The sequence below is a fragment of the Musa acuminata genome, chromosome BXJ1-7 (assembly GCF_036884655.1).
Source record: "Musa acuminata AAA Group cultivar baxijiao chromosome BXJ1-7, Cavendish_Baxijiao_AAA, whole genome shotgun sequence".
Taxonomy (NCBI): Eukaryota; Viridiplantae; Streptophyta; class Magnoliopsida; order Zingiberales; family Musaceae; genus Musa; species Musa acuminata.
The window spans coordinates 35,198,336-35,213,908 of record NC_088333.1 but is presented as its reverse complement, the minus strand read 5'-3'; the positions used below and the strand labels follow the sequence as shown (position 1 = coordinate 35,213,908).

The following is a 15,573-nucleotide window of genomic DNA, read 5'->3' as shown; positions in this document are numbered from 1 at the left end:
AGTTCTTTCACCTCATTCATGTTTATAAATATTGACCATTGGTTCGGAGGTGTATTGATCTCATGAGATGGGGTAAGCCTCTCCAAGATTAAGGATTGCCTTATTTAGTCTTAAAATTTCAAGGGTCAAGATGTCTATTTTTGATAAGAAAAATATTAGTCCATTTGGTCCCAATGAATTTCTCGACAAGGTGTAAATCATGGATTTCTAGACTCTCATTATTCATTTGATTATTTTGTTATTCTGTTGTTAAAATAGAAATGAATCATATTATTACAAGATACATTGAATCATCCTGTGTGTCAATGTCTTCTTTTATTTTTTTTTGCTTGTTTTCCTTTCTTTTGATTATTAAAGCATTTTAGAGTATGAGCTGGCTTAATTGCAAAGTCATTAATAACCCCATTAAGATAAATCACAGATAATATTTGTCTACTCATTTCCTTCCCTAAAAATGATCACATGTATTTATCTGTATCTCAACACCATTACAATTACATGATCAGAATCAAACTAACTCAACACAGCTACTCGAGGCTGTTGAAAATTCTGCTGAGAGATCAAACGTGTACCCATAAACTTGTAGGAAAAAGAAGATGTATAAACAAGACTAATTCTCCTACATATAGTTGGACCAGAAAATGTGGATCTCAGTCAGCAAGGGAAGAGCAAAAATGAAGGCTCCCTGTGAACTCTTCCTTCTATGAAACTGATGTTGCTCAGTTTGGCATGGCACCACACCAGCTGATCTGTTGTAATTCTAGACATTCGGAGGACTCGTGCCACCAGCTTCAGGTCTACTTGAGAGAAGAAGATATCCTGGTTTGATCTGTCTTCTTTGGGTTTTTTGAACTTCTTGACTAGGCAATTTCCGGTTCGCAAAATGTCTTTTAGTTTCCTTTCTTTCTGAACAGCAAGAAAACATAGCAGTGTCAGTGATTAGATCAAATGGATGCTTCAGTCTTATATTTACTCTTTGTTGCATGATCTTTGTTCAGGTAAGAATAGCTGGATTATGGAGCCTGAACATAAGCTTCTCATTTTGGTTGGAGACAGAGTTTAGGAACATTTCACTCTTATTGGAAAGGAAAGGAGAGTTTTCATTACCTCAACAACAAAGCACTAATTCATGGCCTATTAGCTAATGACAAGGTTAGTAAAATTTATGCAATTAGCTGCTTAAGAATGAAGGCGGCTTCGTCGTTTCTTCTTACAATAATTAAATAAAATGAAGATTATAATCTACCTTGTGCAATTTGGAATGGATGTCTGCCATGAACTTGGAGTCAGAAGGATCATGAGGTTGAACATGAGTTCCCATTAAACCTTTCAGAATCCCCGGCGTTTCATCCTTGTCTGCCTTGACAAATTCCCAGAAAAGCCTTATGGACTCCTCCATGATGTCTTCGAGAATTTCACTGGTAATGACATAGTTACCTTTGCGTTGATCCTCCAACTTCTCCTTCAAGCTATCCTCTGCAACAAAAAAGATGCATTCTTTTGTTGTAAAGCTAGTAGATCTAAATTTCAAGGTTTATCTATCACAAGCAAATTCAATTGATGAAACTAAGAATGATTCACTTTAAGTTCTCAAAGAAAAGATCTTTGATTCAGTTAAGTGTGCCGGCTTTTCTTCATCTTCTGAAGCGATACAACATAATCATTGTACAGACATGTTATACTTGACAAGTAATGCAACCGAAAAGAAAGAGAAGTTGAACTATCATTAAGGAGATTAGTGTTTGAGGATAACAGAGAGATGTCTGGATCTTGCCTTACCTCTTATGACAGGCACTAGGAGAAAATTCTGAAAAGCACTTCGAGTTTTGATATAATTGGGTAATCTTGGCCCTTGGAAAGCTTCATCCTCGATAAATCTTTGCATGATCACCTGAAATTGTTGGAATTCTCCAGCCGCTTGATTGTACTGATGGCTCCGGTATGGATCAGAATCTGATATCTGCCGAGCTTTCTCAAACTGCCAACGCAAGAACTCCCATGAAAGGCATGTTTGCCCAACATAAACCATTTCCAAATCATTTTGTAGCTCCTTGATGAACTTGTCTGATGGACTAATACCAGATTCGCGGCTGCAAGTCCACAAACTCTGAGAAAGAACGGATGTGATCGTTGGAAGTAGGGATTTCTGAGAACCCGTTGACTGATGAGGGTCCTTTAGCTGGAGTAAGCCTGGAATTCATCAACAGTACTGGTGCTTTAGTATCAAATTGACAGATAATTAGGAAAATGAGTATGACAGTAAGACATTTGATGCCAAAAGTAAGCAGTTTTGGAGGTATAGACGTCCATGAACCATAATAATATTCTGGCATCATATCTGTATTGAGCAAATGGATAGCACACTGTTGAGAAAAGGAGACATTGGACTAACCTATTGCATGCACCTTTTGGTGGTTTAAGATGTCAAGCTTCCTCACCCTCTCTCTGTAACACTTGTAGAACTTTTGTAGCTCATCCATGGGATCCTCATGCAGAAACTTGCTGTCGATCTTCCATGGTTTCAGGTCATCAACTGCTTTGGGGCCTTCTGATAACTCTGAAATGGTCGGCAGGCCGATGGCCCTCACTCTTTTCAGTTCCAGTTTGAGCTTTTCTATTAGATCCTGATGTTCCCAGAGGGACTCCAACTCATCATCATCGTCGTCATCATCATCATCATCTGAATCTTCTAGATATGTTTGTTGCACAACCTTGCTCTCCTTTGCTTCTTTCTTGCCTCTTTCGAGCTCTTCTTCTCGTGCCAGTTCATCCAATTCTGCCATGAGCTGACTATCCTCTTGTTCTGTGCCGGGAGATCGTTCGGAAAATTCATCACGAGAAACATTAAACTCTCTTGTAAACTCCAAATCTCTGATTAAATTACTACTACTGCTATTTGTACTATCAATATCTGCATCATTTCCTGTTTCCTTGTCATCCAAATTCTCTTGTCTGCTGTCTGGTGTGACCGACTCATTTGAGGACTTTCTTAAACTGCTATGCCTTTTGGTTGCATGAAGCTCATCATCACTGGAATCAATGTTTTCCATTCGTGAGACACCTGCAGTTGGCTGTTTAGGTTCCTCAAACTCCTGAACTTGATTTGACTCAGCTTCTCCTTGATCCAGTCCTTTTCGCTCAGGATCAGAGCTGTCTGATTCATTTTCTGGCAAGTTCTCATCGCGGCGGATGTGTGTGTATCTTCTTTGATTGTCAACAAAAGAAAATTGATCAACTACGGCAGCAGATTCTGAATCATAATCATGAACGAATCGCGACTGTGCTGCTTCCAATCTTCTGAAATCTTCCGACAGCTTCACTTTGTATCTACTGGCATCATCGATGGAAGCTTGTCTAGTATCTACTTCATGTTCATACTCAGACAACAAACCATCGCTATCCAAATCAGCGATGAGCCCCTTCACGGAATAACCATCACTTGCACTCAGGGATTCAGCATCCGAATCGGAGACCAAAAATTCATCTGACAGAAACTTTGCTTGATCGGTTCTTCCGATTTCACCTGATAAATTAGTCTCAGCCCGTCTTATGTGCTTTTCCTGCTCAAAGAGCTGAACGTATGGAAATTTCTCATCTCCGATTGCATCTAGCTTATCGATCGTGTGCATCAGATCATGATCAGCAGCTTTCACAGTTTTGCTATCGTAGGAAGACAAAACGGCAGGATCAACATATGACTCTTGGATACGGCAAGTTTGGGCTTCTGGTTCTGCCATGAAGCAGCTGAAATCTTTCTCAGGCAAGAAGCGATAGTTGTGCATGGCAGTGTTCACAGAAGATTCATTTTCCTTGGCGACAGGTTGCGACAGCGGCACTTGGTCGAGCAGTTTGTGATGAGCAGAGAACTGATACTGAAACTTGAAGCTTAGTCTCGGTGACTCTTTCTCCTCGAAGGATGAGTCGGTGATTTCAGGATATGGCTCCACTCTCCTCGAATCATGTACTGACGAAGCTTTGAGGTTCTCTCTCTGACAAGTACTACCTTTCCTAATTCTACAAACAGGAACAGAAAGAAATGAAATCCTACGAACATTCAAATACAAAAAAGAAGCTTTAGCCGCAGAAATCAGAGCATTACCTGAACAGATGCATGGCCAAGAATCCGAACAACCAAATCAAACAGTTGGTGATGATGAACCGGCAAACGCTAAAGAAGAAACCCATCCTTATATCAATAACTTCACTCGATGGCCTGTTAAGAACGGAACCGAGACGGATTGCCAGCACCTGCAGCGACTCCTCTGATTTCCATGGCTTCACTTCACCACCGCTTTCATCTCCGTCCGAACCAAATCAGTAGAAAGACAATTCAAGAGCTTTCTCGTTCCTCACCTGATTCAAGGTGTCAGGTGTCGTATGGGGGGGAGGTGGAATTGCTGGATTTCAACAAATGGGCAGATTTGTCAGTCGGGTGGTGGAAGGTTGCGACAGTGTTTTGACAAGGATTTCGTTCGTTCGTGGGGGGAAGCTGACTAAGCCAAGAGAAGTGGGAATCGACCGATGCCACCTCCATCATTTCCACTGATTTTTCCTGTCGCAATCACTTCCCACATCTTCGTCGTACTCCATCCAACACCGGCGAAACGCTCGACGAAACTTCTTGGTTTCATCCCGTGGGTGTGGAGGGGGCACACGGTTCAAGCCTGGCCATGGAGTCTTCACCGCGGATTCTGCCAAAATCGGTGAGAAAAATGCGGTATCGTCGACACCAAAAAGAAGATTCCTTGAATGGTAAATATATCTTACTATCTATCTTCGAAAAATCTGGCAGCAGAGGATTCCCGGTTACTAATAACGACGATTCGTATTCTCTGCCGGAAGTCACGCGCTAAAGAAGATGGACGGTCGCTGTCTGGCATGCGCATCGTAATCGACGGTGGTGGACGGCCGAGAAGGAAAATAAGATGTGACCGTCATATTACAATAAAGCTTTACGCATTAAGAAATGCTACGGTCGCCTTCCTATAGGATTTGAGTTTTGTTAGACGCCTCCACAAGTCTTCGCCTTTCTTTTTCTATGAAAACTCTAGCTCATTTTATAAGTAGTTTTGTTTTGAGAGAGAAAGAGTTTTCCGTAAGATATCGTTTATTTTCATAATTCTCTAATAATATTTATTTTTAAATATTTATAACATCCTCGATCATCTTTTTTTTTAATTACTAAAAATACTCTAAATAATAAAAATAAATATTTTACACTATGTTATAATGTTCTTCTAATATTATTGAAAATATCATAGTATAGTATAACAATATTATAAATAGATCGGAACCTTTTCATATTATAAACAGAGTGGTGCAAGCATTATAGACAAAAAGAACCAAAGAAGTTTACTATTCACTCACCACCCACCCCTTTTATTATAGATAATTTCTTAAAAATAATAAAATATTATTTTATAATTTACAACTACTGTATTTTTTTTTCTCATCGTCCTCTATTTCATTCTCATTGTCGACGTCACTCGCTAATAATATAGTTTATTATTGTTTGATCTCGTTTGTGCATCATCTTAGTAATACATTTATACAAGATAATTTTATAAATATTAAAATTATTTATATTAAAAATATATATATATAATATATATATATAATATATATATATATTATATATTAAAAAATATAAAATATATATAAATAATAAAAAGATGATTATAAATAATAATCTCCTCGTAGAAACGAAGAACACTTTCTATAAAAAAAAATCAAAAATAAGATTTTTCTTTTAAAATTTACCTTAAGAAACTTATAATTTAGTTTTCTTGATGACATGATTTTTTGTCATAGTGTCCATCCAATTTTTGTAGAGACAAGAAAAAATAGCCCATGTTTGTTCGACTTTGAATGATATAATTGATATTTCGATGATATATATCTAATGTATATACTAAATTAATTTATTAAGGATTGAGGATTCAAAATCTTAAACTATTATTTATTTTTAATGAAAAAAAGAAGAGAATAATTACTTGAACATGCTAAATAGGTGGGCCATCACCGTCTGACGTAAGATTACATATATATTGTGGTGGCCTATAATTCCTAAACAAAATTAAAATATAGCTCTCGTATATAGACTTATATGCACCTCTCGCACTAGTATTAGAGGCAAATATGGACTTGCCATTGCCACTGGGACAATACATCCAAGGAATTGATGATGATTTGGATGTACCGATTACTGCATATGACCGTGAAAGGCACGCGAGCGTCCCAATTAAACACATCGATGGCGTCAAGATGGATTTGACAGGTGGTGTGGTGTGGTGTGATGAGAGACTTGGAAGTCGTCGACGGGGCTCCACGTAGCTACGACTCCTTCGATCGTAAGCACGAGGAGTTGGCAACGGAGAAGTTGTCGGCGAGACGTGTGGGCAAAAACATGAGTCTTCGTTTGCCACTTGGACGTGTCCTCGTCTCGCTTGCGAGTGACATGGAGATTGAACTCGTCTTTTGGCGTAATATGGGCGTTCATCGTTGTCCGTATACTTGCGGGCAACGCCTTTTCCGGTTCGACCCTTTCGGTCTTTGCCCTTTTGTGCCGACGGAACTAATCTTAAAAGTAATATAAATGTTTTTTTTTATCTTTAAAAATTTATTAGTTTGATCGATAGAGGTTAAGATTTTTGAATCAAAATTCTTTATTTTCTTTATTTTTTGAAGGTGCTAATTAATTATCATATCATTGTAAGATTGTGAGACTAAAATCTATCGTAAGATTCTGAGATCAACATAAGATTGGATCGGTTTGACGATCAGAATTGATTGTATTAATGAACTAAAAGACATGTTCGTCACAATTTATGACAAGTCTATCGGTGGAGGGAGTCTAATTTGGAGGTGCGAAAATAATGTAAAACGTGACGTGCGGGGCAGATGGTAGGCATTGGAAATGTAGGGTATGTCGAAACTTAGGACTTGGAAATGGACGAAGTTGGTCGAAAGAAGAAGAAGCCTTGACCTCTGAGGAAGTGAGAATGGGATGCATGGAAGGATGACTCCTTCGTCCCATTCGCAACAACAGCAGTGAAGTGGTTCGTTCCTTCACGGAGGAGAGAATGTAAGGCTATGCATCGTCAAACAAAGGCAGTCCAAACGCCGTAATCCATTCGCAACAACAACAGTGAATTGGTTCCTTCAAGGAAGGAGGATGGAAATGGTCTGTGCAGCGTCCAAAAAGGCAGTCTAAACGCCGTAATCCATTCGCAACAACAACAACAACAACAAAAGTGAATTGGTTCCTTGACGGAGGGAGGATGGAAATGGTGTGTGTAGCGTCAAAGAAAGGCAGTCTAAACGCTGCAATCGTGCGTGACTCAGTGCACACGCAACCCATCGTGGTTGGAAGCTTTCGGCAGTGTCACGTCCAAGGTTGTATTGCCGCTTGAAGCTTCGAGGGTTGGCCATCATCCATTTACACGGTGCATTGGCTAATGTTGGTCACGAAAATAGATTTTGACTTTTTTTATTTAATGATTCAATTCATTACTTTCAATCTCCGTCTTCTGAATATGTATTCAAATTGATTACAATGTATACAAAAAAAATTATATTATTAAGATGAAAATATTGATGTGGATATATAGAGTTTATACGAAAGATAGAAAGAAAATATTTTTACTCATAAGTAATGCTTTGATAGAAGATAAAACAAGAAAGATAAGTGCATATAATGAGGAGATATACAGATTATAAAATATATAGTTTTTAATAGAAACTATAAATAAAAATTTAAATATTTTTAATTTAATAAAAATATATTTTTTTACGAATCTCAATGACGATCGAAAAGATCTTTCATGATTCAATCTCAAACAATTTATTTTGTTGTTATTGTATTATTAGTTGATTACACTATGTGAAGAAAATATCTAATAAATGATTATTCCTCAACACCACAGGAAGAGGGTCAATCTCATGTGATCTTTCGACCTTTTTGATTTGGTTTTTTAATCATTAGGTTATAGTTCTTAGGTCTGATCTTTGAAGTGGGTTTTGGTACCTCCTTTAAATGTTATTTTAGGCTTCCACTTAGCTTGAGAGTCCATTATCGGCAAAGTTACATTGCAAATGCTTCTTTTTAAGATGATGAATAGCATGTGCTTTGTGCTTCTACACAATAGTGAGAACACTACTACAATATTATGACTTCGATGACCGGATGGCAGTGCACCCCAATCGATGATTTCAATGTCACGTTCACCGAATGCATGCACGTTAATGACGGAGGAGACACATCGGGGCTGAAGATTGACCGAGGCAAGATGAGAGAGTTGCAGTATATGCACGAATAGATTGTGAGCTCAATAAAAGAGAAAAAGATAAAAAAATATAAATCTCGGTCAATATATTTTACATCAAGTATTTAACCCACTATGCTATAAACCCTTATTTACATTTTATTTTTATTTTAAATTATATTTAATTAGTTTAGAATCGAAACTATTTAGTTTCGATTTCTCAAAATCAAGAATGGAAATCAAACCGTCTAGAATAGTTTAATTTAATTTTGATTCAAATCGAATCGAAACTTATAATATTGATATTCTCCGAGTGACCTCAAAATTTTTTAGACTTGTTTGATATCAATTCAATCGATCCGACGTAAGAGTCTTGATGGGATAATATAATAGTGACAATATGATTTTTTTTCAAAAGATGAATTGAATTTAGCATACACCAATGGATTTGACCTAATCGAACCAACTCAATCATGTATTTTGGTACTTCCAAATACAATTTAGGATAAAACCCTATATTAATTTTGAGAACCGGTAGAAAATTTTGGTTTATCCCGAAACAAGATTTACTATGACAAAAGTTGAATTCAACACACAGAGTTTTCAAGATGATGAAGACATAAGGAGAATTTTATTGCTTTCCTCATCACAGGAGGTTATATTGCACTCTCAAGTCTTACCATTGTCATCCATCCACTTTTTTGTACGCTTGATTTGATTCGATGGTTCATAGTATTTTTCTCTTAGATTTTTAGACTTATTTAACATCAATTCAATCGTAGTGGATTTGACCTTGTTTTCAAAAGATGAATTGAATTTAGCAGATACCAGTGGATTTGACCTAATCGAATCAACTCAATCATGTATTTTGGTACTTCCAAATACAATTTAGGATAAAACCCTATATTAATTTTGAGAACCGGTAGGAAAATTTAGTTTTGAGAATGATTTAGATATAAAATCAATGGCTCCAATAGATTTAGATTTGGCTAATCACTCAGAGAATTGAACCGATCAAATTGGATTATGTTAAACAAGATAGGGAAAAGATATGGAGTGTGTATATAGTATTCATTTTCCACTTTGAAGATAGGTTTTGTGAGTTAGATTATCTCGAAACAAGATTTCCTATGACAAAGGTTGAATTCAACACAAAGAGTTTTCTCAAGGTTGAAAATGATGAAGACATAAGGAGAACTTTATTGTTTTCCTCAGCACAGCACAGGAGGTTATATTGTACTTTCTAGTCTTACCATTATCATTCATCCACTTTTTTGTACTCTTGATTTGATTTGATGCTTCATAGTATTTTTCTCTTGGATTTTTTTCACGTAACTTATTTATATATTTCTAAGGAGTATTTTTCTCTTGCACTCTCAGGTCTTACCATTATCATCTAAGATGATGTCTTGTTTTTCTTAGTTCGTTTTCAAGAACATTGAATCGTATGATGATGATGATGATGATGTCAATTGAAGTCATTTCATCATCCCTTGAAATCCACAACCGTCGAGCTTCTATTCTTATACGTACTGAATAGTCCAAACATTTCCTTGGTTTCGAGTAGTTGAAACTTCATTGCTCCCATCTATCAAACACGAGATTGAGACCAATTCGAACTTCATGCTCCGTAATATCGTTGACCAAACCATATCATTTCCTTGAATGACGTATGGTTTGCACCCTCAAAAAGAGTAGTCCGAGTGCTTGAAACCTCACGGCACCCATAGGGTGGAGGTCGAGTTTGGTGCTATCGGAAGCTTTCATCATAGGCTTCTTCACCTGACTATCCAATCATCCAAGCTTTTGTAGCTTTGCAAATGATGCACACCAAAGTGGTTGTGCCTTTACCGAAAGAGATCCCACCTGATAATAACTTCAACCAAAAGAAGGGTTGGCCATGATCCATGTACCTAATTGAGCTAGCAAAAGGATCCTTTGCATACCACTTTAAGCCACACTTTGGAGTTCACACAACCTGATTCAGCTCATCTTTCCCTTTTCTAAAGTGTTCCTTTTGGTTTTCGGCTTCATTTCAATGGTCCAGACTGCATCTGTATCCATTTATTTCTTATCCTTTCTCTCTATCATCCACGCACTCATCGGAAAATCGACAGGCTCACAAGAAAAGAGGAATGCATCTGTTGTTGAGGGTAAAATTTGTTGGTTTCAGTGCCTAATATTTTTTTGGGCCATTGTTTTCTTAGAGCGAGAAACGGTGTAGAAAAGACAGCATTAGGAGGACTGGGCTCGCACTGCTCAATTGGTCCCTCAGCCGATTCCCAAGGAGAAAGGCATCCGACGATGTCCATGCACGTAGCTGCTAACATCAGTCGCAGTCGATTTCATATACCTGAAAGCAAAAAATGAATACACCTTAAATGAGTTGTATCATGTTAGGTTTTGATAGTTTGATGTAGAGGATGGCATCCGTAGAATTTTTCTTGAGTATGTCCTACGTAGAAAGGGAGTGAGAGCATCGAATCCGTGAGTCATTTCGTAAAATTGTATCAAGAGCTATAAGATTATTATTGTACAATGAATGACTATAAGATTAAAGTATGTGATTATGAGAATTAAAGATTTGAAAAGGTTATTATAACATATCATGAGTGTTATATTAGATAACTTCAATCAATAAATATGAAGAACCAATAAATATGCTTTTCAGGATTACAGAAAATATGAGTGTTATATTATAAAAAATCCTATTCTTTATTATTTTTTTAAGGTGACCATTACAGCTATCAATATATTGAGTTTATTACCTAATAGCCTAACATTTTGATTATTATTGATCACCCCAATCAAAGAATTTAAAATATTATTATAACATATCATGGGTTCAAATTTTATTTTTAGTATTTTATCGAAAATTTACTTGAATAATATTAAAATTAATAAATATATTGAATTATTTCGTCGGTCTAACGTCAGTCATCGATGACGATATGACAACCTAAACATGCACAGTTGAAGATCACAAACTCTGAGCCCATCATAAGCAAATCTAATGTGTCCGATCATGATCATTAACCACAGATTTCGTTCGCGACAGCCAATCGTGCACCCACATGAGGTGCTGCTTCTGTTACTGGTACTCTTTTTTGCTCCATCTCCTTCTCATCCACATCACTCTTCTCTACCTTCAGCAGCTCCATCTCAATGTGACATTGTGTGTGGCTATCATCTCTCTCTCTCTCTCTCTCTCTCTCATGAACCATCACAGATGAGCTTCATACATGTGCACATCTCTACGACCATGAATGAAGGTCTCGTATCAAACACATGGAGACATCATCAAGCAGGCGAGCCAGCAGTGTGTTTAGATATCTATTAATTGGACTGCTCTTCCCACGGTTTCCATGAAAGCGACCACATCAGGACGACGAGACGAGCCTCTCTTCTTCATTACTACCAGTAGGAAATTGCCTAAACCTTTCCCACCTGCAGGGGCCATCAACCTTTTGCATCTGTGACACTCATGTTCACATGATACAACTCCAAGTAACTGTTGGCCTTCGCTTATCATTATTGTTCTTGAAGAGACGACAAGTAATTGGATTGACTGCCTTTGCATGTGCCTGTGGTAGGTCGAATATGGTATATATAAATGATGTCGATATGCCTTTTCACCGTGACAAAATTAAAATTTTCTGATAGAAATATAAGGCTGTTGTTGTGCCATATCGGCTCGGAAGCATTAACGCAGGTTGACCCATACTTGGAGTCTCATTGGTGTAGCACCATCAGCCATTCAACCATGTTGACTCCCCGCTCACACAAATCAATTGAACGACAACCCATTCAATGCCACCATCAATAATGAACCTACAATATTTTCACACGCAGAGAGTTTATGGAGATAGTGGGAAAACATAAAATCGATTAAATGGTTTGCTCCCTGCAGGTTGCAATTTCCTGGAGAATGGTATGTTCACTTTTCTCAACAGATTTTTGTCTGCAAATATGTTTTGGAGAAGCAATTTGCCTCAAACTTTTTACCTCGAAATGTTGTGATTTGTCATAATTGACTTGTAGATTAGTTGTATTTTGTTAATAAAAAGAAAAAAAAAAAGATAATTTTATGCAAGCTAATTTGCAAAGATGAACAAACAAAATGACAGAGAGGTCCCATCGCATTGAAGGTGATGTGCGTGACTATAGCCATGACGCAAGTCCGCTTTATCATTTCCAGCTAATAAACATGCTTTTATTGCACTCCCAAAGCAACACAGCAGCCTCGAATTCATTGCATTCAAACATCACAAGATTAATGTTGCTTCCTTTTTATTTTAAGAGATCCTATTGGAGTGACGACGTATTTCTGATTACAAATTCTGATATACCAGAGATATCCCAAGCGATACATTTTAGTTGACTTATGTGAGCTTTAAGGCTTTCTCTGTCTTTAACCTCCTTAATGACTTTCTAATCACTCCAATGCCTTATGTTAGACCATTGTCCTAGCAAAATTAAAAAGGAAAAGTTCTTCGACCATCTTTTTAGTTGATCAGATGTCGTAATATGGTTGGTGTTAAAAAGATCGACTAGAGATTTCTTATAAAAATCTTAATTCCTATCGTCAATTCCTAACGAAAATAGTAAATTTTGAATTCCGTAGATTATTTTCCTTTGTACTGTACACAAAATTAATGGAACAGTGACCTTTTGAATGGAATGAATGATCGTAATAGATGTTAGCTTAATTTGAAGAAAATTATATACACGCTTTATAGAATTATTGAGAAGCTATGTGTCTGAAAATTGATTTCTACGATCGAAGTTATATAATCTATAATATACACCAACAAACATGGATTTGAAGAAGTTCTTCGTAATAAAAGATATATTGTACCTTAAATATTGGTTCGATAATAATGCATCAGACCTTTTTACCAAAGGATATCCAACTAAAAGAAGGAATTAAATATTAATATTCTTTAAAACAAACATAAAAATATTTTTTTATACGATTGGTCTTTTTCAATATTCATTTCTCATATTAAAAATATAAACCCATCATTTCTTGTACTAGTCATATTAAGTTGTTCATGCACACAACTTATTTTTTTAGTTTTATCCATTTGTCATAATTTCATATAGCTACTCTAATATCCTCATCTTCTGCACAGATATCTTTAGGTTATTCTTGTGTTGATACTTTCCAAACCTTCATTTACTTCACTTAGCTTAATTTTATAATTCAATATATGATTTTTTTTTTCATCATCATCATCATCATCATGTCCTCTTCTCAAAACTAAATTACCTACATAATATTCATTAAATATAAAAGTCATTTCATTTTTTTTCTGATCTCAATTTGACATATTTGTTGTGTTCCTCCTTTCATCATCCCAGTTTTGGTACCTGTCACAAGAAAAAGCTATTCACAGACCTTTTAGCTTTGTCTCCCAACCACATCATGTCTTCTATAATTGTTCTCACTTGCAGAAGTTTACAACTTAATGTTTCCATTCGAATGACTAATACTCTTTTGATGCAATAAAACTATTCCTTGAAGTATCCAAGAGTACCTTAATTTAGCTATCATCATAAGCTTACATGATATGTATTGATTAATATCAAGATTTTCCCCAGATCCCAAACCTGCTTTAAAAGCCTCATATCATCGACTGCTGCCACCACATCTAAAGATCCACATTTGGAACTATTTAATTGATCATACATAAGAAAAGAAGTGAGAAAATTAATTACCTATGTCCATGCTGGTGGTTCCATTGATTGCCAATATGTCAAACTATCATTCACCTAGTCGAAAAGAATGGCCAAACACGTAGCACATGGACTGGTGGATCCATGCAACTTATGGCTCAAAACCAGCCACCCAGCATGCACGATATAAATGATCACATCGACTGCCTCAAGAAGATGCCGGTGAGATGACACATCATAGAGAAGACATCTTATCAGCGTGTAACCCTCTTGATAAGTCCATGGTTCGGTCACACGGTGATGCCATTTAGATGGCTTTATCTCTCTCTCTCAAAGAGCATTCAATGAGGAGTAAGAAATAGCGATTTAAGAAGACGGACGATCAAATGATCCCAATTTATCCTAGTGTTTAAGCTTTCCCGGCAGCCTAGTAAAAGCTCGTCTTAGGGAAACAGAAGCATATTAATCTGCACCGAGGGCACTAAATATTTATGGCATTATCGAAGGGTAGTCCTCTTGTCCTATAACTCAATAATGATGTTAACTTGGCCCCCGAGAAGTTGGGACGTAATTAATGTGACTGCTTTGGGCAACATCAGGGAAATTTATAGATCACGATCTGGAAAGTTTGATTGAGATTCTTATTACATTCTACCTTTCCACAGGTTTTCATTCTGCGAACAGGAGTGAGATTAAAGTTGATGTAAAATTTCAGTAGGAAATATGTTGTCATTCATCTATTACATGATATTTGGATTCTTGAAGGCAAAAAGTGAAATTGGGATTGAAGAACTTGAGCCAGCTTTATAAATATCTTTCGACTCATTTCTATGGTCATTTTTTTAATGTAAATTGGTGTGCTTTTGTTTTGACAATTAAAGAATTTCCACTTTGTAGAACGGTTGATGTTTTGTTCCATAGTGTTCATTTTTTTCCTTTTCCCTTTCTTCTTTGTTTTTGTTTCTTCTATATCGCGTAGTTTGGAAGATAAAAATATGCATATTCATCAGAAAAAAAATTATTCTTGGTAAATAGGTATGCCGAAAAGACTTTTTGATGACATTAAAAATGATGAGAAGTTTGATGATGGAGAAGGTAATATTTAAAGGAGGCAAGAACATGTGAGATCCAAAAATAATCAAATCAATAAATGAATGAAGAATAAGATGGAAACTACAAACAAAGTGTATATATATATATATATTATTTGGAAAATAGAGGTTATTTACGTGAACTTTTGTATGTATGTGTAAACTGTTGATTCCACTAAATGATCAAAGAGGAAATCTTAGGTCTATGCAAAGGTGCATTCAAAGCTTCCGAAGAAAATAGAGCTTGTTCTTATCACAAATAAATGCTAAGAAATGATTGACCCGACGATGATGAGCATATCCAGTTGCTTAGCGGCAATGCTTTGGTTTTGGTACAGATATAGATCATATAATTACAACTGATACATTTTGTGAACAAGTGTAATGTTGCCACCTCGCAATTGGTGATTTGATCTTAGACATAAATGAATGGCAAATCATATTCTCTCTATTTTGGGTTCTGTGGAATTTAGCCTGCCATCTGTTCCTAACAAAAAGATGTTCTTCAATTCGTACCGAGATTGTTCGTTTTCATCATT

The 15,573-nt window shown here is 36.4% G+C and overlaps 1 protein-coding gene across 2 annotated transcripts; it reads right to left on the bottom strand.

Annotated features, from left to right (window-relative positions):
* Positions 1 to 411: 411 nt before the first annotated feature.
* On the bottom strand, positions 412 to 4,668 carry LOC135679112 (uncharacterized). 2 transcript variants are annotated; one of them, XM_065192533.1, is made up of 6 exons: positions 4,100 to 4,668; positions 2,393 to 4,014; positions 1,780 to 2,190; positions 1,438 to 1,476; positions 1,247 to 1,356; positions 412 to 906 (listed from the first exon to the last, which is right to left on the bottom strand). In XM_065192533.1, exons 1-6 carry the CDS (start codon positions 4,183 to 4,185, stop codon positions 655 to 657), a joined length of 2,520 nt encoding a protein of 839 aa, XP_065048605.1. In that variant the 5' UTR covers positions 4,186 to 4,668; the 3' UTR covers positions 412 to 654. The 2 variants fall into 2 exon arrangements, with proteins under 2 accessions (XP_065048605.1, XP_065048604.1); XM_065192532.1 differs by having other exon boundaries at positions 1,247 to 1,476; positions 4,100 to 4,664.
* Positions 4,669 to 15,573: the final 10,905 nt, after the last annotated feature.